At 35.3% G+C, this 25,479-nt stretch overlaps 1 protein-coding gene and 1 long non-coding RNA gene across 7 annotated transcripts in view; one reads left to right on the forward strand and one right to left on the reverse strand.

Moving 5' to 3' along the window:
• Nucleotides 1–269: 269 nt before the first annotated feature.
• ELF5 (E74 like ETS transcription factor 5) lies at nucleotides 270–24,816 on the reverse strand. Of its 5 annotated transcripts, none has more exons than XM_058161637.1 (7): nucleotides 24,684–24,816; nucleotides 19,873–20,000; nucleotides 17,048–17,281; nucleotides 16,276–16,326; nucleotides 12,674–12,742; nucleotides 8,736–8,931; nucleotides 270–4,464 (listed from the first exon to the last, which is right to left on the reverse strand). In XM_058161637.1, the coding sequence occupies exons 2-7, from the start codon at nucleotides 19,997–19,999 to the stop codon at nucleotides 4,368–4,370; spliced, it is 774 nt and encodes a 257-aa protein (XP_058017620.1). In that variant the 5' UTR covers nucleotide 20,000; nucleotides 24,684–24,816; the 3' UTR covers nucleotides 270–4,367. The 5 variants fall into 5 exon arrangements, with proteins under 5 accessions (XP_058017620.1, XP_058017621.1, XP_058017624.1 ...); XM_058161638.1 differs by lacking the exon at nucleotides 24,684–24,816 and adding an exon at nucleotides 24,536–24,669; XM_058161640.1 differs by lacking the exon at nucleotides 270–4,464 and adding an exon at nucleotides 6,434–6,484.
• LOC131187410 (uncharacterized) overlaps nucleotides 6,386–25,479 on the forward strand; it is a 40,652-nt gene continuing 21,558 nt past the window's right edge. For both annotated transcript variants that reach the window (XR_009152543.1, XR_009152544.1), the window contains exons 1-2: nucleotides 6,386–6,511; nucleotides 8,807–8,955. This is a non-coding gene — a long non-coding RNA (uncharacterized LOC131187410). The remainder of the gene's footprint in view (nucleotides 6,512–8,806; nucleotides 8,956–25,479) is intronic.

The following is a 25,479-nucleotide window of genomic DNA, read 5'->3' on the forward strand; positions in this document are numbered from 1 at the left end:
GATTATAATAAGCATTGCAATTATGTAGCAATTGAATAATCATTAGATCAAATGTGATACTGTTCTTATGAAAATAACAATTCCTATAGAAAACAAGCAAGAAAGATTTCCAACTGTGTGGGCTATAAGCAGAAAATATCTCATGTAAATTCTCAGCGTGCCATCATTTGTAAAGCTTTCAAATTTGTAGTTGCTGCTAATATGAATTATCAAAACAAATTCAAAATAAAGGATGCTGTTTAGAATTAAACATTTTATATACACTCTCTACAAACCGCGGTGAACCAAAAATGCAGGATTACAATATAAGAATTTACATTTGCTTACAAACATATTTAATAAAACATCACATTTATTCTAGATCTTGCACTGGCTGTGTTTTCCACTACTACTTCAGAGGTAACAGTAAAATCGTGCTACATTTTGTAAAAAATAACAGTTAAAAAAAAATTTAGGCCTATTGGCTGACTGCTACAAACTCAATTTAGATATTACCCATGTAGTTTTGCATTGGTATTCTAGAAACAACATCCAATGCCATTAAATTGGCATATTCTGCATTTGGCTGTCAAAATAAATACAATAATAAAGTAGCTCCAGGATCGAATGACAAAAAGATATGTGGGGAGATAAAGTTAATTAAGATAATGTACAATTTTGTGTGTGCAAGAGGGTGGAATCCAACTGTTTATCTATAATTTGGTAGTTTACGGAATCTCAAAAAAGCAGCACAAAGCTTTTACACTAAATACGTCTCCGAGTTGGTTGACTTTTTTATGCTTCCCCCTCTCCAGACTTCTTCTTATGACATAAGCTCAGTCTTCCCAGCCTTTTTTTTTTTTTTGAATCAGGAACTTACTCAAGTTCAAAAGGACACCTTCCTTATAATGAAAACTAATACTTCATGAGGCTTGTTCTTGATCTTGAAAAATGAATAGTGAAGAATACTTTTCAAATATCTTTTTCACAAAGAATATTTTTTAACTTTGAATCTTAGAAACTTATTTTGTAGTTAATAAGCCTTCTTGCTTGTTCACTTCAATGTTCATTGACATAAATGCCTTGAAAATATGGATAATTATTTACTTATGTTGTAGAAGGTTGGGTGGGTCTAAGAACTACAGTACATTGCACAGTTTTGGCCTATCAATTTTTTTAAGCAAACAAATAAATATTGACCAGTGCAGGGACATCTGCAGGGAGTTCAAAAACACTCAGAATGATAATCTTGATCACACAATCAAAGTCCTGTCCTTTTTACATGGTAACTCTTGTTAAAAAAAGAAGGAAAAAAAGGGAACGCGGAGGTTCAATTGCAAGTTGCCATCTTGATCTTTTTTTTAAATGCAATTTTTCTATTTCATTTCCAAAGTTAAAATAAAATCTTGACCTTTTGATGCATGCATCCTACTGTGGATAATGCTGGAGCAATATCAGTCTGATTGCCAAGTCTAAACTGTTATTTTTTACAAAATGTAGCATGATTTTATAGCCTTTATCGACCAGGGAAGAAAGAGAGACATTAATAGGAAAAAAAAAACCATTGCAGAAGCCAAAATGAAATACGTAAATTGAGAAAAAAATGTGAATAGGATCCCTGTATTAATTAGAACAGTGAACTTGCTTTACTTTTGGTTTTATGGACTTAGTTTAATGACATGTCATGTGGGATCTATCAGATGTTTTCATCTATAGTTCCAAAAGGTTTTATTCAAAATGGGCAATAATGAGGGAATTGTAATTCTAACAGGCATTAGATTTGATTCCCCATATGTAGCTGACAAGATTCTATTCTGAGCATAACAAAACTGAATTTAAAACAACAGCATTGCTTTTTTTTTGTAATGTTCGAAAAAAGTTGCATATTCTAAGATCTTCCATTTTTGTTAGGATTCACAATTGCTATGATATGAAATAATAAGACTGAGTTATAAAAGAGGGCAAGTGAGATTTATGAAGTTTGCAGAGGACCTCCTAATTTAATGATGACCATAACATCCCCAATTGTTCCTATCAATATTCATCTGAGGTAGAATATATTAATGCATAATACAAATATATTGCTTCAAAAATAATTATGCTTTTCTTTTAATGTCAATATCAAACTTCTGAGTTAAGTAAATCTACTTCGAAGTATGTTCTGCTAAGTTCATTAGGATTTGCTAAGAGTTCATAGAGTCACCTTCTTCTTTTAGAAGACTACAGGATAAAATTTAGCTATTTCCACAAAATAATATTTTATGACTTCTCTAATAAAGCACCAGATTTTGTTTTCAGAAAGGTATGCAAAATATAAATTATTTAAATTATGGCCTATGTATACACAGGCAGTTAACTCATGTAACTCATGTTCTAACTGTGGCAGGCTTGATATATTTCACTCCACCAAGCATCGGTATCTATCTACCATATTTTTCGGATTATAAAAGCTCCTAAATTTAGAAATCAACAAAAAAAAAGTTTTTGGCTTCCCATGTCCCATTTTTGGGCCTTTTTCCGGGCCTTTTCAAGGCTTTTTTCTGCCCATTTTCAAGGCTTTTTTTCAGCCCATTTTTTTCAGCTTTTTGGGCCCGTTTTCAAGGCTTTTTTGACCTGTTTTTGAGGCTTTTTTCAGGCCATTTTTTCTGAAAAAAATTGGCCAAAAAAAGTCTCGAAAATGGGCCAAAAAGGTCTAAAAAAGGCCGAAAAAAGGCCTGGAAATGGGGTGTGTGAAGGCAAAAAAATGACCAGTGGATGGGCAGGGTTTTGGCAATATTCAGTCTATAAGATGTACCGACATTTTCAACCCGTTTTTGGAAACAAGAAAGTGTGTCTTATAGGCTGAAAAATACGATATCATCCATCTATCTATCTATCTATCTATCTATCTATCTATCTATCTATCTATCTATCTATCTATCATCTATCTATCTTCATCCATCTTTTCATCCATCCACAGACAGACCCACCCAGCCAATATTACATGAACAAATAAGAAGTCTGTGCTAAAGAATATATAGTGTGAAGAAATTACCATTAATTAAAAATAATAATAAAGATGGTTAAAGTTACATTGTTACAATTTTGCAAAAATCTAGTAAATCAGTTAATGAACTAACTTTATTCCCAGGAAGAGAATCAACAGTCCTAAGAAGCCAGCTAAATACATTTATTCAACCACATTCTTGATGTACAACCTTGCTTTGAGTGAGGGAGTATAAATCATAGCTAAAGTCTTTTCATGTTTTATAGATTACAAAAGTGGCATTATGAACACAGAACACATTGCCTTTCCTCCTGAAGAAACAAAAAAGAAAAAACTTCTTCAAAAATTCTGAAGCAGAAATAGAGGTTTTGGTTCCTTTCGCATGTGTAAAAGGTGAACAGTAGCAGCAAATCTTTATCCAGCTGGAATCAGAACCAGTCTTTCCCAAGTCTGTTTGGACTCAAGTGTAACCTTCATATACAGTACCACAAATCATTTTTTATTCATTCTGTGACAAATATTGTTGTGATTACCAGCATAACCGTACTAAGAATGTTACTTCAAGCAAGATGAAACTGCTTTTTAATGCAAGAAGACAAGCACAGGAACTTGTTGGCCTCCCGATGTTGATGAATTAGATCCATGTGCCATTTTCATTGGTTATATTGGCTGAGGCTGTTGGGAGTTCCAATTCAACTATATCTAGAAGAGCACATATCCACATTCATGTTGATACGATAGAGAAAAATCACTATTCTACGTTACCTATTGGAGTGTGATGGTAGACATGGACTATGTTTACCAGATAAAGCAGATCTTTTTTTTTTACATTTGAGTACTTTTTAATATTTAAACACATCATTTTAAAAAACACACATTATTTTCCATTCAAGCAATAGGAAATTGCACCTGTTTCTTGGACTCTACTGCTGAGTGTTAGAGGCACTACTTCTATGGTTCTTTGAGCCTGTAAAAAAATATTACAGAGACTCATACAGACCACATGACAATCAGTTGCTCACCCATAAATGGGTGAGCAACTTGTTGATATCAAGAAAATGCTATTCAAAATACCATCAAACTCAAAATGGAAGCATTATAACGCTGGGATTTAGGTTTAAGTACTGATGACAAACTCTTATTGGCTTTCAGAGCAAAATCGCACCAGATTACTGGAAAGATTGAAACATATTATGGGTACTTATGCCATGCAGGTTATGTGGTAGATAAAAAGTACAAAGGCAGCACATTTCCTAATCCAGACTGTCTATTAATGGTTATTTTATCCAGCTATCCAGAATATATGGCCACCTCGATCTAGAAAAGCCAGCAGAGAACTTCCATCTGTAGGAGTTGACCTTCACATTGTTTATTGTATAATGAGTCCAAAGATATGGGTATCTCATGAGTTGCTTTCTTGCCATCCATGTGCATTTTTTCCAAACTTATATACTAATCTCCTGTCAACTCGTTCCAAAATTCCAGTTTTATAATAATACCTGCAAACAATAACAGTGAAATGGAAATTAGAAGCACCTAAACGCCACATTTGAATGACAACTAGCTACATGGAACATTTGGTTTTGACAAAGCAGGGGCTTACACACACACACACACACACACACACACACACACACACACACACAGGCAGGCAAAAGTCGTGTTAATTGTCTCAGAACTTAAAATTTTCCCAGATATGAAATGAAATGAAGTGTAGGAGTACTAATGGTTGCATTTGTTTTACACCAAAACCAAAACAAAATTACACCCACCCACCCGTAAAAATGGATGCCCACCCTTCCATGTGTTGAAGTGTTAAAGACCTGTCCCTCATTAACCATTCAGGAAGATGGCTGACTTGACAATCCAGAAAAGCGTCTTCAATTTACAAACAAGCAAACTGAATTCCCTAAGTATATATGACTCTTCTGTGTTAGTAGGAATCTCAGAATTACCCTAGAAGAGGTAGGACTTCAATTACTACCTTGCTGAAAAAGCGGCCATTTTGAAATTTATGTTTTAAACAGACAATAAGCTGTTTCTTTCACTTCCCAAATTTATTTGATTATTATTTTATTAGTAAAATTTATTTTCTTCTCACAACCTGTAACTCCTTTTTGAAGAAATAGAAATATAAGGATTTTAAAAGTTGCAGTTTTATTTGGCTGTTTTCATGAATTTGCCACCTTTATTTGGGTTTATTTGGGCACTTTGGGGTTTGTTGTGGGAGGTTGAAATCTTTTGAATTTAATGGATTTGTGATTAAAGGAAATATTTGAAGTTCAGGGTTTTAATGAGGCAGTGGTGGGTTTCAACCAGTGTTACCACCGGTTTGCTTCACGCACATGCTTTGCGTGCGATTTGCGCTTCGCATTGATTTGCGCTTTGCATTGATTTTCAGAATAGCTGAGGCCAGCAATCCGCTCTGCTGCACCTATCAGCTGGGTTAAAAACAAACAAATATAGGTAAATATAGCACAGGGGGGAGGGCCCAATTGATGGTTGCAGAGAACCAGTTCACTGTCAACTCACCATCGCCACTAGCGGATTGGGCAAACCTGGGAGAACCGGTAGCAATTCACCACTGAAATGAGGGGTCCTTGGTGCTCTCTGAACTTGGTTGTTTTCTTGCAGACATTTTATTACCCAAATTAGGTAACATCATCACTAGCATGTTACCTACCTACCAAGGATTCTGATTAGCCAGGAAATACCTGCTTATCCGTAAAAACCTTTTTTTAAAAAAATATTTTTTTCTTGACCATAAGAGGGAGCTAGAGTACAGAAGAAGATAAAGCAACACAGAAGGTATCTAAACCAGACAGGGATTGCAAAAATTATTTTGGAAGAGTATTTAAACCAAACAATTCATTTTATAGATCAACTACAGCTAGTCCTTGATTTACAACAGTTCATTTAGTGACCATTCAAAGATACAGCAGCACTGAAAAATGTAACATATGACATTTTCAGCATTATGACAGTTATCATCATTATACAGCATCCCCATGATCATGTGATCAAAATATAGATGCTTGGCAACTGATTCATATTTATGACCATTGCTATGTTCAAGGATCGTGTGATTACCTTTTGCAATCTTCTGACAAGCAAAACCAATAGGGAAGCCAGATTCACCTAACAACCAGGTTACTAGCTTATCAACTGCAGTTCTTCACTTAACATTGGTGGCCAGAAAGGTCATATAATGGGGCAAAACTCACTTAACAAATGTCCTATTTAAGAATAGAAATTTTGGGCTCAATTGTGGTTGCAACTCAAGGACTACTTGCATATTCTAAAGACGTCATGTGAGGACAAAGACGAACAAATTACTCAAGTAATTAGAAGAAAGATGAGTAATCCAGAGTTGCAACTATGTGCAGAGAGTTATCAACTGACTAAGGTTATTGCATGTATATTTGACAATACAAAGGATAATACTGCAATTTTGGAATATAAATCTGGTACCAACAGTGCTCCTATGAAGATGGTTTAATTGTAAATCCCCCAGTGCAACTGAAAGAAGAAGAGAAGAAGAGAAATGTAAGTAAATCTATAATCCTAAAGAGGGATTATAGGGATCTTCACTTCAAAATTGAAATAGGAATTGACAGTGTTGACGTATTTATTTTAAAACTGATATTGGAGAATCACTTGAGAAAAAGAGAAGTGTAGATATTCAATAGACATTCTGAAGAAGAAAAATATTTTATTTTATGAGACAAGCTGTAGGGAATGACTTAAATATTTTAATTGATTAAATTAATTGCTTTTATTTAGGAAGAAGAATGTTTTTAAAAAACAGAGTTTTAAAATGAATGTAAAAGAATTTTTCTTTAAAGGTCAAAGAATTGAGAGAGTATAGTTATTTTTGTTAAAATAAATGATAGTTTAGAAATATTAATAAGTGTAAGTAGAAATAACAGGTAGTCCTCAAGTTACATTGTTCATTTAGTGACCATTCAAAGTTACAAAGGCACTGAAAACAGTGACTTATGACTGTTTTTTACACTTACTTATGACCATTGCAGCATCGGCATGGCCATGTGAACAAAATTTAGATGCTTGGCAACTGACTTGTATTTATGACAGTTGCAGGGTCCAGGGTCAATTGAGAAGCCAGATTCACTTAACAACCGTGTTACTAACAATTGAAATGATTCACTTTACAACTGTGGCAAGAAAGGCCATAAAATGGGATAAAACTCACTTAACAAATATCTCGCTTAGCAAAAGAAATTTTGGGCTCAATTATGGTTGTAAGTCGATGGCTACTTGTATGTGTCACTCCCCACAACCGGAGAGGAAAAAAAAGAAAAAAAAGGATTTGGTTAAAATAGCCATGTAAACTGTTTTAAACAAAGAGGTTTTATTTGGTTTTGTTTCTATTGGAATATTGCTTGCGGTTTTTATACTTGAAATAGAAAAAAAACTAAATCAGAATTTAGTTTGATGATTTAATAATTGTGTAGTTTTAGAACCGGCTTATAATAATTATTGATAAAGTAAAAAGTTGAATTAGTATTTTACCGTGTTGGAAAGAGTCAGAAGTCAACACCTTTTTTCTTCTTTTTTCCCCTCATGCACTTCCCCTCCTTTTAATTTTTATTTTCATTATATTTTATACTATAATAAACTTTAATAAAAAAAACTTCTGAAAAAACATTTAGGAGGACACTAAGAACAGAATCTCTGAAGATGATTTTAGGGTACAGTAAAAACTATGGGAAGAGCATTTCTTTAGTTATGGTGAAAGCTCCTTACAGGCCCGTGATGGCGAACCTATGGCACGCATGCCAGAGGTGGCACGCAGCGCCCTCTCTGTGGGCATGAGAGCCGTCGCCCCAGTGGGTGGGTGGGGCATGTGCGGGGGAGGCTAGCATGCACATGTGGGGGGGTGGGGCATGTGTGGGGGCCCACACACACATGTGTAGGGGGCAGCGTGCATGGGGGGGCCACACATGCATGTTGGGGGGTGGGGCGCATGCACGGGGGCCACACCTGCATTGCATTTTGGGGGTTCGGGCACATGCATGTGCATTCATGTGCACACACTTGGGCTTTGGGCACTCAGTCCAGAAAAGGTTAGCCATCACTGTTATAGGCTAATATAGGCATCTGAGGGAGATGGGCAGTTAATCGAATTGAATCAAATCAAATCGAATAGAATTGAATTGAATTGAGTAGAATTCTTTATTGGCCAAGTGTGATTGGACACAGAAGAATTTGTCTTGGTGCATATGCTTTCAGTGTACATAAAAGAAAAGTTACATTCATCAAGAATCATAAGGTACAACACTTGATGATAGTTATAGGGTACAAATAAGCAATCAGGAAACAATACCAGTATAAATCGTAAGGATACAAGCAACAAAGTTACAGTCATAAGTGGAAGGAGATGGGTGATGGGAACGATGAGAAGATTAATAGTAGTGCAGATTTAGTAAATAGTTTGACAGTGTTGAGGGAATTATTTGTTTAGCAGAGTGATGGCGTTCGGGAAAAAACTGTTCCTGTGTCTAGTTGTTCTGGTGTGCAGTGCTCTATAGTGTCGTTTTGAGGGTAGGAGTTGAAACAGTTTATGTCCAGGATGTGAGGAGGAAATATGAAATATAAACAAACAAACAAACAAACAAACAATGAAGGCATTCAAATTGGGTCTGGAAATGACTAGAAACCAAAGAAGATAGGATAAATCTATTATAACATATTCAAAATGCCCAGCTCCTACCTGCATTAGATATGTCTTCTTAAAATATTAACTTACCTGAGTGCTCTGCTTAGTTTTTCATAAGTCATTCTGTCATTTTTTTTCCTTTGTCCCCACATCTTTGCCAGAGCATCAGATTTGATAACACGAAAGATGCCTTGGTCTCTGTCTTCCCATTCAAGGATACCGGAATTCTCTTCAGGGGACAAGAGAAGATCTCGTACAAACTCCCACAAGTGAGAACTCTGCAGACCTTCAAAAATAAAAGGGAATAGAGGTAAGAAAAGCTTTTCTATGATGAATTGTCAGATGGTAAGAAAATGCTATCTGGATTGTAGAACAATGTTGTACCGAAGACAAAAGTAATGGTAGTAAAGCAGTCCAGCATAGGCTGCCACCAATGGTTATGCATAGTCAAGAAACAAAACCAATTGGATGACACTGATATAAAATTCATTTGTTTTACAATATAGGAAAGTACCAAGCATCCAAACTTTGAAAGAAAAAGCCACTACATATGCAATGCAGTTTTCATCAGTATGTAGCAATCATAATTAGGATCGGGGTAGTCAATCACCTGACATTTTTAAATCCTGTCAAATCCTACTGGATGGATTTCTTTCTCTTTTTTTTAAAGTTATCTTCCTGCCATCCCAAATGAAGACAGTCAGGAGAATTAATGTGTGACCTCCTGATTGGTAAAACTGAAAGGCTCAATGTCTATATGTCTAAAAAGAAAGAAATGGCTTTAGATAATAAGCTGCTTTCTCTTTGAAAATAAAATCTCTTGTTCTGGAAGACATTTTTTGGTGGTAGACTGATATAATGCTGTTTCTGCAGATGATGAGAGCCCCATCCAGTAATTCTTGTTTCAGAAAATTTAATTCCATCCCTTGCCAAAATTGAGCCTGGTTATCTTTTCATTGTGATGTTTTGTAAGAATCTTCTTGTCTCCTGAAGCCATCCTAACTTTCCATCCTAACTTTCCTTCCTCCCTCCCTCCCTCCTTCCCTCCCATCCCCATTGGGTTTCACTTCTTGTTTCTCAATAGCTCTATTTTCATTCATTCATTCATTCATCTAACTAACTAACTAGCTTATTTTACTTTATTTACTTATTTACTATACATATGTATGTATGTATGTATGTATGTATGTATATACATACATACATACATACATACATACATTTGTTTTCGTAGGTTTTCACGGGTATAGGTATGTAGGTCTTGGCATATTCGGGTCTTCTCCCGTGTAAGGTTGAGAGTATCTTGGCGACGTTTTGACAAGGTCTCACTCATCATCTTCAGGCTGGTGCTTACGGCTTCGTGCTTGTGCGAGCAAAGTGTGGAGCTGCCGTCTCTCGTGCGAGCAAAGACCACACTTTGCTCACACAAGCACAAAGCCGTAAGAACCAGACTAAAGATGACGAGTGAGACCTCATTGAAACATCGCCAAGATACTCTCAACCTTACATGGGAGAAGACCTGAATATGCCAAAACCTACATACCTATACCCGTGAAAACCTACGAATTTCTATATCTATATCTATATCTATATCTATATCTATATCTATATCTATATCTATATCTATATCTATGCAGGTTTTGGTATGTTCGGGTCTTTTCCTGTGTAAGATTGGAAGTATTTAGGCAATGTTTCGATGAGATCTCACTCATCATCTTCAGGCTTTGGCTTTGGCTTTGTTTTTATATACATACATACATACATATACATATACATATACATATACATATACATATACATATACATATACATATACATATACATATATATATTCTAATTTCTAAACTACCCATCTCCCTCAGATGTTGGTTACATACAGCAGTTTGACTAATTATATTCCCATAGCACCTAGGATTCAGATAGTTTGGGTATTTCTTATATAGGAATTCTGCATGTCAACCTGCATAGAACCAGAAAACAAACAATTAAAAAAGAAGATGAACTATGAGTGTATTTGAATCATCTTTGCTGAGATCACACAGGTTAGGGTAGCAGGGATGATGTGGTAATCTAAGGATCAGATACTGTCTGACCTCTTTTTACTTTCCAGACTTGCTTAAAAATCTGATCAGAAATGCAGAGTCATCACTTGAAGTTATAATGAGGTGAGGAATCTACCGTTTGAGGCTAAATTGCAAACTTAAATTTAAAAATAGCACATTTGACAAGCAGCATAATCCACAAAGCTCCAAGTAGGATATATTATTGATGATCTTCCTGACCTTTACTTACTTTTGTCTTTATTACAACTTGGTGGAGCAGTTTAGGCCAAAAATCAAGCCGTATTCAGGTACTTGGGAAGAACTCAAAATGGGAGGAAAATGGAGCTGTGGACACAGCCCTGCTCTCATTTCTTTCAGCTTCAGAAATCAGAAGGGACTATTTTTATTAACAACTAAGTGGGCCTACATATGACATGTTATGAAAGTCATAAGCAGTCCTAAATGCTGCTACGAAATAATGACCTGCAATCTAAAACCCAGGGTCAAATGGTAATCTATTTCTCTTGCTAAGGATTTGGGATGGTTTATTTTATCAATAGACTGAGAGATCAAGGAACCAACACCTAAATCTCAGAGCCTATTATCACATGTGATATCTACTGACCCATAGCCTCTCACTGTGGTTGAACCCCCACCCCCACCCACTTCGTATTGACTTCAATTCCCAGAATGGCCAAGGCAACATGTCTACTGTGGAAAAAATTGAGAACTGAAGCTTGTATTCCTGAAGGGTGCCCAGGTTCAGAAACCATCTTAGATATATCATAACAGAGTTATATTTGTAAAGCAGGATTTCTTGGTAATAGTTTATCCAGTGTATCTAGCTTTTTTCCATATTCAGCTATGGGATTCATATTCATAGCTAAAATTTCACCTCTGTTACACAATTGTTACATATAAAAATAATTACAAAAGAATGATTCCTTGTTTATAATTTAGGCTGTCAACGTTCATAATGCCTGCTTTTCATATTTCTTCTCCAGTAACAAGCCAGCCAATGACATATTCAAAGGTAGCATGTTCAAAGTTTTTATTTCTGCCTTTCTTCCTAAAAGAGATGCTGACACTGATTAATAGAATTCTTATTTACAATATATATGTGTTTGGCAGAGTCTGCAGAGTCATAAGATAAGAGATATTTATATATTAGTTAGCCTGTAAATGGATAGATAACTTCATGTATATAATGTATATAAATTCATGCATATAATGTATATAAAGAAATTATTTTTAAAAGTAAAAGCAAGTAATTGCATATTTGGTTTCATTTTTGTAAATATATAGATATCTGCTGTATGTATGGATTGGAGGGGTTTGAAATGACTAATGTTGCAGCTGCGGTCTGGCTTCTGGTCCTTGGTGCTTCCTGATCAGTGTGGGTTTGGGTCTGCTTTCTGGGTGGATGTGTGGTGGTGACATCCTGTGTGGACCTCGTGAGTGTGGGTCTGGTGTCATTCCTCATGTTAGGAAACCCCTTCAAACCCCTCCAATCCATACATACAGCAGACAGACACCCACTATGAAGATGTAGCACGACCACAAACACGAAGCCAAACAACAGCAATGCAGCTCACCAGCTCAAATGCCCCTGGAACTTAGACTAATCTGAGCACAACCAAGCCCCCACCCAAACAGGACACACCCCCATCCAATCAGAGCACAAAAAAACCCCCATCCAATCAGAGCACAACCAAGCTCCCACACAATCAGTTCAAACCCCCACTAGCAGTTAAAAAGGAAGAAACAGCTGCAATCATACATTGCTCCCAGAAGCACGAAGCGGAAGCCTGAAGATGACGAATGAGACTTCGTCGAAACGTCGCCAAGACACTTCCAATTTTACGTGGGAGAAAACCCGAATAACCAAAGACCTACACACACACACACACACATATGTTTGTGTGTGTGTATTAATAATTATATGATACTTATACATAAGATTTTAGATGCCAGAAATATACCTACTTGTTCTACTGTGACCTTGAAACTCTTGACTCTTGATGCCACCTGTTCTCAAACATGCCTTATCATTATCTGGAAGATATTTTTTTAAAAAATAAATATAAATAATTCTGAATGAATTTCAGTGATATTTAAAGAAGTCTTCATGTTCTCTGAATGAAACTCTATGGAACGCTAAACCAGTATAGGTCTGAGGCTTTTCTTAGAATTAAAAACCCAACTTTATCATAAAAGATAATGATTAACTCAAAATTGGATAATTAGCTGAAATGGCATCAATAACCACTGGAAGTCCTCAACAGATCATCATTGGTCAAGTGTGAATGATCTAAAAGATGATTACCAGAAAACTCAGTGTGCCCTGATATCATCTCTAGGTAAATAGTACTTCATGTTATAACATTGCTCCAGATTGATAGTCATGGACCATAATCATCTGAGAAAAAAACTATGATCAAAGAGCATAATAAATATGAGGCAAAGGAGCTCACTGGATGAGGGCAAAATTGGCTGGTTAATCAGTGATCTTATTGCTTCTAAGTGCCCAAGCTAAGTTCAACAATGATACAGCCTTGATTTCCTTGCATTTCTTGGTCTTGCAGCATGCACATAGCCAACTGTTTAGTAAAGATACACATCTGACCTCTGGGAGACTTACACAACCTGAAACTATCAAAATGGACTTATAATTACACTGAGTTTGGAGATGAGTCAGACTTGCATGTTACCAAATCCATGCAAATCACATGCAAGAATTGTCCCATTTGCTTATTGAATATCATTTCCTGCTGAAAACAGGAAAGATAGCAAATAAATAAATAAACTTTCAAAAAGCAATAACATCAGCATTAAAAAAAAACTCCTTAAAAATGCTACCAATCGCTCTCAAAAAACAATCATTCTGTGGAGAATCTCTAAAAGGAATATATTCTATCAGTCCACCACCTCTTAAGACTGGAATATCTGCTTCAATTTCACCAGGAAATACTTCTATAACTTCCAAGATGGGTTATATCTCTTGCTTTTAGTATGAAATGTCTTGTATAATTGATGGCAGATAATTAGGACCTTGATAGAGGCTAGTTGTAGAAAAAAGGTAAAAGGGAACTAGTGCACATTTTAAAAAATGAAACAGCAGAAATTGGAAAGAGGAAGGTGACCTAGTATGGGAGAAATGGTATAAATGATTGGAGGAAAAAGAAAAAAGACAAGGAAAGATTAAATAATGGTTGAAATAGGAGTAGAAATATAAAAACAAATAGGAGGAAACAAAAATTGTTGAAAGGAAATTGTGTACACGTTTATATCTACGTATATATGTAAATAAAATATTTAATATTAGAAATATATGTATAAAAGATACATTAGGATTAGGGAGAAAAAATGTATAAGTATTGGTTACTGACGCAAAACTGTTGAAAAGAAAAAAGTGTTAAAATTTCTTTTTGTTTTAAAAAATGTTTAATTAAAATATTTTTTTAAAAAAAGAAAGAGGAAGGTGACAGTTATTTTAGATCAGGGGTCTCCAACCTTGGCAACTTTAACACTTGTGGATTTCAACAAAGCTGGCTGAGGAATTCTGGGAGTTGAAGTCCACAAATCTTAAAGTTGCTAAGGTTGGAGACCCCTGATTTAGATGACAGCTAATGGAAGTAAGAAGAAGCAACACTTAAAATTTACGGTGGAATTTTTTCTTCCAATTCAAATTCCATGTCTGGAGGAACAATTTTCATTAGGACCATAGTGGGACTGAAAGATTAAATTCCGACTTGAACAATGATAATCTATTGCTATTAACATTTAATTTGCAGTTTTTAGATGCAAAGAAGTATTCAAAATAGTACCTATATTTAGTCAATAGGCTTCGGTCTGTGTAAACCATGTAAAAGTTTCACCATAAAACATATATTACAGTAATCTAATATGGAAAATGCACTTAGAATTACAAAAGTTCAAGAAGGATAAATCTATGAATATAGGACTTAATTGTAAGAAAAGTGTTATTTTTTACCACACTATCTACTCCAGAGGTCTTCAGACTTGGCAGCTTTAAGATTTGTGGACTTCAACTCCCAGAATTCTCCAGCCAGCTATGTCTTAAAGCTGCCAAGTTTGGGGATCCTTGATCTACTCATTTAAAAGCAAGGCAGAATCTAACATAAGAACAATACTGTAAACTTGTGTGGATTGCTTTTTCTTGCATTTTATTATTAATCATTAGAAAAGTCATAATGTGTATTGAGGGCAGAAACTTGCTAAAACAATTGATTATGTTATGGGATTTCCAATTAAAATCACATCTAAGGTTTTTTTTATTTCAACTGTCTGTTTATCTTAGATTATTTGATCACAGCTTCCAAACATTGCTTAAATTCTAATCTGTCAGGCTTAGATCTTTAATTTATGAGATATAGATCTAAATTCTTTGGCACTCTGACAGCCCTCTTCTCTAAAGCTCCAGTTGTAGATATTTAATGTAGACATTAAAAAATGTTGGCAAGAATTCTAAGCCTACCTGACACCATTTGGACAATTTTGCGCCCTATCAAGGGAAAATATATTTATCTGAGGATACATGTTAACATTCTTTCTAATTTTTCAGTGGGCAGCAGGAATGGCACAGTCAGACATACTGGGAGCTAATGAATTCAATCAGGTGATCAAGGAAACGCTTCCCATTTCAGTTTCCTTCAGTTTCCTTTCCTTGTAGAAATCTCCTACCACTATCAACAGTGCTTCCGTTCCAAAATCAGTTACAAGCCAAACTGAAAATGATTAAGGAGGAACATAGCACTCAATCATACTTGATGTTGCTCTGCTACCAACTGGTCCAAAACAAAAACTTCATATTCAGAACAAAAGTTCTAAGGTTAGATGGTTGATGGGAAGCTAGATCTTATTTAGAGATTTTTATTATTATTATTATTATTTTAGTAAAAAGCTATTGAGGCTCTTCATTCTGCAATGATTTGGAATAGGAATTTTGTTCTAAGAATGCAGAAGATGGCTCATTTTTTTATTTTTATTTTATTTTATTTTGCATTTATATCCCGCCCTTCTCCGAAGACTCAGGGCGGCTTACACTATGTTAGCAATAGTCTTCATCCTATTTGTATATTTATATACAAAGTCAATTTATTGCCCCCAACAATCTGGGTCCTCATTTTACCTACCTTATAAAGGATGGAAGGCTGAGTCAATCTTGGGCCTGGTGGGACTAGAACCTGCAGTAATTGCAGGCAGCTGTGTTAATAACAGACTGTCTTACCAGTCTGAGCCACAGAGGCCCCTGCTCATGATCCAATAATTGTTTCCTTTCAAAGGAAACAAGGAAACATGTCATTAATTGTGACCATGTGTGTCTTTGGGACAAATTTTGATATGTGTGTCATGACATTTCCACATAAATCTGTAACTTTTGCAGCCATAGCATTACGTGGTGATATCATTGGGGGGTATATTGCTCTCACTGTACTTGTGCAGCCAGAACAAATGAGAATAAACTACTACTAATGCTACTGCTGAGAGAACCCAAACCCTAACCCCAGCTAAAATATTTCATTTATTATAACAATTTTATTACAAACTTTAGAAGTTTCCCTTACAGTCTTTTTCAGATGACTTTGTATCTTCATTGTCCTGAAAGAAGGAGATGCCTATAAAAACAAGCAAAAATGGATTACAGTGTTATTGTATATAATAAAAATACCTTACTGTACCATTGCAATTTTTAAAAAAACAACAGCACAAATTTCTGATGTGAACAGATTGTTCTGTGCCACAATTTGGCATTTCAGTTTCTTCTTAAAAATGGTGCAAAAGGCTGAGACACACCTACAGATGCTCCAGCTTGTATTTATTAAAATCACAGTTCTTGCTAGAGAAGAGATCTAAGGTTCTGAGGAGGGACATGGCTCAAAGTCATATGGGCTGAATGAACTACTCTCTCAGTCTGGATTAGTCCAAGGGCTGCCCCTAGATGGGGTCAAAAGAATCAATTTTAACTTTTTAAATGTTCCCCTTCCCCCATGAACATTCCTGGTTAGACTCATGAGTCAGAATTTACTGTTTTCTATATTTCTTCCTTGTTTTAAACTCATCTTGCTTTTGGGTGCCTTTTTTGGTTTTCATTTCTCTTTCACCCGATCTTATCTCTTGGCCTAATTTTTGCAAAGATTAATTTGATTTAATGAGTTTCTAACTTGTTTCAGTCTTATTTTTTAATCTTGGTCTTTCTTTCGTTGGATATGTCTGCTGGATTGTGATTTAGCATCATACGGCAATCTCACTGGCTGCCAATTCAATTCTTGGCATAAGGCTGAGCGTTACACCCAAAAAGAAATAATAATATTCTGAGTAAATGTTTGGCACACTGACCACGAGTCTTGATGTTTTGGAGAATGAAGTAGAGGTATTCACCACAAATTCCAGCAGCATTTAAAAAATCTTCTTGGGTCATACAACAGAGCTGGTGACCATTTATGTTGAAGTGGGAAAAGGAAATGCAATTAGCATCCAGTTTGTATTGATCACAGCAAAACTGTAGCCACTCACAGACGTTCTGTCTTGTCCAGTATTCTGGATGCATAGAAGTCCAGGACGAATCACAAGCTGTCAAAATATGAGGAGAGAAAATAAATCCAGTAGTTAAAGTTTGAACAACTTAATTGTTTACTTTAATGAAGAACTTCAGATCAACTTCTGAAGCCATAAATGTCCACAAGGATGTCAGCAACTGAAAAAAAAACACCATGCATAACAATACAATGATGCAAAGCATACTCAATATTGCATTAACATTGCAATATGAGAATGAAAGGATAGAGCTTGCCTGGTGACTTCACATTGCACTTTTAATCATTTTGCCATCGTTGTAGTTAGGAATGGAAGCCACGCTACCAAATGTTATTTAATGTCAGTCCAAGCTAACAATGCTATTACATTATTGTATAATATTAGTGACAAAATGCCAATTTATGAGATAGAAGGATGACTGTTCCTAAACTGGGAATCTTTTCTGGGTTGGGTTGGTATGAATTGAAAGATAAAGAATGTACAAAATGTTATGAGATTTAGAATGGAGGAAATACAACAAGCTAGAAAGGAGTTAACACTGGCACAGTTATATATTTTCAGACTATTTTGTTAGTACAACCTTCAATCTTTTGTAATAATGGATAGTTCATGCTTTAAAAATTATTTACTGAGTTGTACAGCTCATAAGACAGCCCACACACAAAAAAAGGTAAACATGAAAATTTAGCAAATGGACACTAGATCTCTGATAAAAATATTTGCATGACATGTTAGGAGCAATCAAATAATTGTCTTAATTTTTGGATATATAATTAAGGCAAGAGACTGGTTTCCATCACATTCTGCACATGAGCTTCTTTCAAAGCTCTGTCCAGATGAGAACATTGGTCTTCTTCTTTCCTTCTTTCTCCTGACTTCCATGTTTTGATCAAAACGTCTGTTGAAAGACTAAGCACATTCCTGCTTCTTAAGTCATGAGTTATTTATCCAGTATCAGAGTTGGAGACAAAATAACAAACAAAATAATCTGTATTTGAATCTACCAGTGCAATCTTTGTGCCCTTATGTAACAACATTTATTAACCCAGTAATATTTACCAATAGAGACGAGAAAGTTTGTGTGTGTGTGTGTGTGTGTGTGTGTGTGTGTGAGAGAGAGAGAGAGAGAGAGAGAGGGAGGGAGGGAGGGAGGGAGGGAGGGACTCCATGTTCTTTAGCTTCTAAACTAATTTTGGCAGTCATGAGGGACAAAACTGATAGGTGCTTTTTTTGTTTTTCTTTTCTTTTTGTTGTTGCTGGATTTTTAAACTCACCCTCTCCTCACAAGAATTTATACAAAAATATAGTAATGGGTTAAATTGAATGGTATACAAATAGGCTTGATTTGCAAAATGGATTTTTTTTCCTCCATTCCTTTACACTTCTCTTGAACATACCCTCAGTGTGTTGTGAAAATATCTTCTCCATATGGGATGAAGTTGTACAACATAGATGGACTATCTTTTTGGGTTGGATAAGACTTTGAAGTTGGAACAGCTGGGATTTTTGGATTGTTAGTTTGTTTAAAGGATAAGTATATTGTTAGGTGTGCAAGAAATGCTCTACAGACTTGTTTTCTGTCAAAATAATGTATTTATAGTTTGCTACTGAAATTCAGTGGAAGTTCTGTGAGCAGTGAAAGGGCTTTTATATTTGAGTCTAATGGAATGTGTACATGCCCAAACTAAGATTTTCAACAGAATCTGCTACCCAAGTATTATCAGCTGGATGATGATATTTCTACTATTTATTAATTTTGAGAAACATTGGATGCTGCTTTCAAAACCAAGTGTTAGAAATTTTTTTTTTTGTTTACATTTATATCCCGCCCTTCTCCAAAGACTCAGGGCGGCTTACAGTGTGTAAGGCAATAGTCTCATTCTATTTGTATATTTACAAAGTCAACTTATTGCCCCCCAACAATCTGGGTCCTCATTTTACCTACCTTATAAAGGATGGAAGGCTGAGTCAACCTTGGACCTGGTGGGGCTTGACCCTGCAGTAATTGCAGGCAGCTGGTTTTAATAACAGGCTTCTTACAGCCTTGAGCCACCACGGCCAAATTGATCTGGACCTTTGTTTTTTAAACTGCAACCCATAAACTATGTTGGGGAATCATACCCCAGAGAACAATATTTGCCATATTTAAATTTTAGAAATACTGTTTTGGGTTTCTTTATTTCTATGATGCAAAATGACATGCTATAAACACTTGGTGTTTGGTAGATCCATGGATATTTTAATGACTTAGAGCTAATCAGATTTTTTTTTACACAGATATCTTTATTTTCCTAAATAGCAGGAAATTAGGCAAAAAAACAAATATCTTCCCCACCCTTAGAAGAAGCATTCAAGTCATAGAAATCGAAAAACATATCCAAAAGAGTTGTTTATTCCTGAATTGGCCTAAAATATTTTAGAACACTCTGAGGCTGTCTTATATTCGTAAACGGCAATGGAATTGTAAAAGTGACAGATATTAAGTGGTAAACAAAAAATGGTTAGGAAGCAAGAAACTATGTAACAAATCTGGTAATATCTTTCTGAGAATATCACAAGGTGAACGCATTTATTTTATTACAGTTTTCATTCATTTTTAATTTTTATGAGATGTCTAGTCTACCCACCTGTTTGATGATCAAATAGTGAGTACTGTTCATCCACTATTCCAAATACATCTGACCATGATGTCAAGGATTCACACATCACTGTGTTTGGCAGGAAGGTATTATGGCTAATGGAGTCCAGCATCATTCTAAAATATTATATGATTATTCATATCACTTGTTCATTTTTAACTATTTGTTTTAATATCATAACACACATAACACATATCATGCTAACAATAGTGACAGAAACAGAAACTCCTAAATCAGTGGTGGGTTTCAAAATTTTTTACTACCGGTTCTGTGGGTGTGGCTTGGTAGGTGCAGCAGGGGAAGGATACCGCAAAATCCCCGTTTCCTTCTGATCAGCTGGGACTCGCGAGGCAGAGAATAGATGGAGGCGGGGCCAGTCAGAATTTTACTACCGGTTCTCCAATCTACTCAGAATTTCTGTTACCGGTTCTCAAGAACTGGTCAGAACCTGCTGAAACCCACCTCTGACCCAAATATAATTTTTTACATTTAACAATTATACTATTAGTAGTGTTGAGCAAAGAGATTGCTAAGATTGGACTAGACTTTTGTCAATTCTTTTTGTTGCTTTGATCAACCTGCAGTGGACAGTTGATGGCACTAATTTGATTGATGGCAACAAAAGAGGGAACTGTTTTGTCCCAGAGGCATTTTTTCTCAAAATGGCTACTTTTTCTGCTCTGATACTTCTCCAAAAGTTTTCTTATATAAGATGAAATGCTAAATTCACTTTGTGGAGGTTTTTGTCTCTCAGATTAATATCTACTATGTAAAAAAGATGTTGAGACTCTAGAAAGAGTGCAGAGAAGAGCAACAAAGATGATTAGGGTACTGGAGGCTAAAACATATGAAGAACGGTTGCAGGAACTCGGTATGCCTAATTTAATGAAAAGAAGGACTAGGGGAGACATGATAGCAGTGTTCCAATATCTCAGGGGTTGCCACAAAGAACTATTCTCCAAAGCACCTGAGGGTAGAACAAGAAGCAATGGGTGGAAACTAATCAAGGAGAGATGCAACCTAGAACTAAGGAGAAATTTTCTGACAGTTAGAACAATTAATCAGTGGAACAACTTGCCTGCAGAAGTTGTAAATGCTCCAACACTGGAAATTTTTAAGAAAATGTTGGATAATCATTTGTCTGAAATGGTGTAGGGTTTCCTGCCTGGGCAGGGGGTTGGACTAGAAGACCTGCAAGGTCCCTTCCAACTTTGTTATTATTATTATTATATTTAATTAAAAACCTCAGTTTAATCATCATAATTGTTACCTTCCAACTATCTGAGTGTCTTTTCAAGGTGACTTTATCAAATCCTGCTTAGCAAAAAATGCTCACCAATGGCATAAATTGTTATGCTATTCTCTGTAAAGTTGGCATTTTGTTGCAATTAAAGGACTAACACATCAGTGTATTCCAGAAATTAAGATGGCTTTGAAAAGAACACCTTGTGCAGAAAACAGGGTGAACCAAAATGAATCCACAAAACTTAGCTAATACCTCCTGGCTGAATAGGGAAAAAGTGACACCTTTTTCTTTACTTTTTCACAAACTCTCTGTTGTTGCTAGCATCTAATACTTACATTTTAAAGGTTTGCAGTCATCAGAATAGAATTTTCACTACCAAATTATATGCAGCAATGTGTATTTTATCATTATCCTCATCATCCTCATCAATTTAGTTACTATTAGTCACACTGTGACTGATTTATTTTTTTATAAATAACTCGGGACAATGAATATATTCAATTCAGCTTCTTCCCCCTATTTTCCCCACAATAACAACCTTGAGAGAGTGAATCAAAGCCAGCTGGCTTTGATGACTAACACTAGGACTAGAACTCACACTTTCCCATTTTCTAGCCTGGTCCTTTAACCACTAGACCAGTGATGGCTAAACCTTTCCGGACTGAGTGCCCAAAGCGTGCATGCGAATGCGTGCACATGCGCCCAAACCTCCAAAATGCAATGTGCTTGTGACCTCTGTGCAAGCACCCCACTGTCCCGTACATGCAAACGCGCCCTCCCTGCATGGCCCCTGCCTCCTGTGCATGCATGTCAGAGACCCGATGACCAGTTGGCTAGTGGGAAATGTGCGTAAATGCACGGCGGAGCTGAAGTGGGGTGACGGCTCGCGTGCCCACAGAGAAGGCGCTGTGTGCCACCTGTGGCACGTGTGCCATGGGTTCACCATCACGGCACTAGACCAAACTGTTTCTCAGTTTAATTAAATGATTAATTAAGTGATCTGTAGAACTGAAGTGGTCTGAGTGATCAAAAAGTCAATGATATTCTGATCTACTGAATTCTTAGGCTTGGTCAAATATATGGATAATCCATAGTGATATATCTAAAAGCATCTCCCAATGATGGAATGGCATCCATCAGTCCTTTCTTTCCTGTGGTTGACCACAGGCTTTTATCCGATATGTACTGAATAGCTGGGGAACATCCCAGAACCAATTTGTGGGATTGACTGGCCACAGGAAGTAGGAGAACAATAGAATCATAAAATTATACATTTGGAAGGGATGACTGGAGCATCTAATCTCAACCTCTGCAAAGAGCAGGAAAACTAACTATGAACTATCCATGAAAGATATCTGTCCATTTTCTTTAAAAAAAAATTCGAGAGAGGAAGAACCTCCATAGATGAATACCATTGGTAGAAAGTGAAAATTCTACTGCATGAATAGAATTCAACACATAAAACGTAAGACAAAAAGTTCTAATAAGTTAAACAAATAAATTAAATGATACATGTGTGTGTATTATGTATGTGGATAAAATGAAGTTAATTCTGAATCTCTAATTATGTTTCTATTACTGTTAATAAGGAAGGTTGGGAGAAGAAAAATTAAAAACACTTAATAGCGATATAATTTTCATTTAAGGATAAATTTTTGATAAACCCAAAAAGAAATTAGTTTTAATAAGAGCAGAAAACGTGCTGACATTTATATTGATGGATCTCAGTTTTTCTCTACATCAAAATCAGATAATCATGTACTAGGTTTGACTAATGTAAAAACTTATTGATTTCAGACAGTTTTATTGTAAATAAGAATAAGCTTGGTGCAAACTATTACTGTTTCCCTTTTTAAAACACAAAAATGGATCAGCCTCACAAAGTTTTTGTGACTGAAACTTTAAAAAGAATACTGATTGACAATAATAACCCGAGTTGTTATAATGAAATCTCTTTCATTATAGTTTCATCCTTTCCTGTACATTATCAAAACCCTCATGTTTTGTAAATAACATCTCAAATATGGCCAAGAAAGATAACACGTAACAAGGCATTTGAACAAAATGGAAGTGTGTGTGTGTATATATATATATATATGTACACACTTACATATACATACATACAGATTCTCCCTCTTGACTCCCAATATTTTCTAAAAAGGTAGTTGCTGAAAAAGTTAATGATGACAACTGTGTATAAGTATTCAGAGTAAAAGGGACAAAAAGGGTTTACTGACTGTGAACTAAAGAAGCATAAAGTTTCGTACAATTTCGTACACCCAGTATTTATTTAAATTCATTGTTTGGAAAACCACTCAGAAAGAAGACAATGAATCAGATGAGAAGTGAAACCAATTACTTACATACATACCAAGTTAACTTATATGAAACGAAGTTGTATTCTCTATAGCTATAGCTATGTCCATATCTATCTGATCACTTTTTTTTCTTTTGTCTGAGTTTGTTTAGCAGAATTTTAGAAACTAATTTTGAAACAGTTATAAAATAAATTAGAATTTTAAAAGAGGGGGTATAATAATTAATATATTATTATATACTAGAAAAATTGACTACGTGGAATTAAGAGTTGTTAACTGTACTTAATTCAGTCACAGTATTGCAATGACTTATTGATTTTAATAAATCAATTATATCTTTTAAATATATCCCATTACATTAATCAGAAAGGATATATATTTATGTACAATTACCAAATGATTAATTCTATTAACTTGGCTAATAAAATGTCTTCCAATTTAGTAGGTGGCAACAATTTCGTAAGGATGATTTAAAGATTTTTAAGTAAGATTTCTTAATACCAACAGCCACTAGGGGCCCCAGAAGTATAACATATATTATACAGAAATGTCCTCGATGCACACTAATCTGATAACTGTTACATTATTCCTTAAAAGTGCCCATATGGATATATTTATTTCTAATTTCAGTTTTTTAAAAACTTTACTAGGGTTATATATCACTCCAGTCATAAACAATTCTGAGTAATGTACATCTCAAAAATCCATAAATTGGGTTAAAAAATAGAAAACAAATTAATAGTAATATACAACATGTCTATAGCCCCAGAAGCTTTTATTCATATAACTATTTTTTTAAAAAAATACTACTAGAATCAATAGTGGGAATAGAGGATTATTTTATAGTTTTGGTATTGATGATATTCTTTATCTTACTGATTTTTGAGAAGTACAAAGAACAAAAGCCAAACCTAGTAACAAACAGTTTTAGGAACCAATATCAAGAGGTCAATGTCAATGTTTATAGTCTAAAGGCACCCACATTTTTTTGTGGTAGAAAAATCTCACTATATTCCATGGAACCTAATAACTAGAAAGTGGACATTAATTACAATTCTCTAAACATTAGATTGAGTGTCACACTCACATTTGCAGGCTTGTTTTTCCCGTGAGAGAGGGCAATGTTAAGGACTAATACAAAACTGTGCCAATGTACTTCTACAACATACATCATTCAGCATTGGGAGCACGGGACTTTCCTTAAGAGCCCTTACGAAGAAGTAAATGAAGCTTACGTGCAGCTGGGAGCACTTGTTTTCTTCTCAAGGAAAGGTTAGATCCGAAAGTAATCTTCAAAGCCAAGAGGTTTTCCGGCTCAGTGAGGTGTAAACTTCGAGAAGGGCCACCTGCAGTTCTCCGATATATGGAACACTTTCCAGACAGGTCTGTTTGGTTTTTCAGGTTCTTATACACACCCCCTTTTGATGACAATGATAATACAGACTGTGACACAGCTGAAAAAAGAAGTTGTTCTTAAAATTGAGAAGAGTCCAGTTTTGAACATTTAAACCATTTGCTAAAAAAAAACACCCCTCTTTCCTTCCCTGTGTAATTTGGATACAATTGGAGGTTACAAATAGGTATAAATGCCTTCATCTGATACTTGTTTTGTGTTTTCCTAAAGAAAATGGAATTATTGGGTACATAAAAGTAGATTTTATCTTCTGGGTATAATCTATAGATCAAATTCTAGCAAATTCTTCTAAATACGAGGAATGATGAAAATGCATCTATAACTGTGAACTAGAAGACATCATTGGGGTATTTATAGAACATTGTAGAACTTTCTCTGGTGTTCAGTTTTAAAAGCAGCAGGAGTAATATCTGAACTGCTTTAACCATTAGACTTGGGGAATAGTAAAATGTAAGTCGTAAAGCTAAACATTTCTATTTACACAATCCTTCACACACGTTTTTTGAAGCTTGAGAGACCTTATATAGTTTACTTCTAAAAAGCAAATGTAAATGATGATGTATAGATTATACTTTTGTTGTCAAAATTGATTTGCAACTGGGTGACACAAGTAACAT

This window comes from Ahaetulla prasina, chromosome 1 (genome assembly GCF_028640845.1).
Source record: "Ahaetulla prasina isolate Xishuangbanna chromosome 1, ASM2864084v1, whole genome shotgun sequence".
Classification (NCBI taxonomy): domain Eukaryota; kingdom Metazoa; phylum Chordata; class Lepidosauria; order Squamata; family Colubridae; genus Ahaetulla; species Ahaetulla prasina.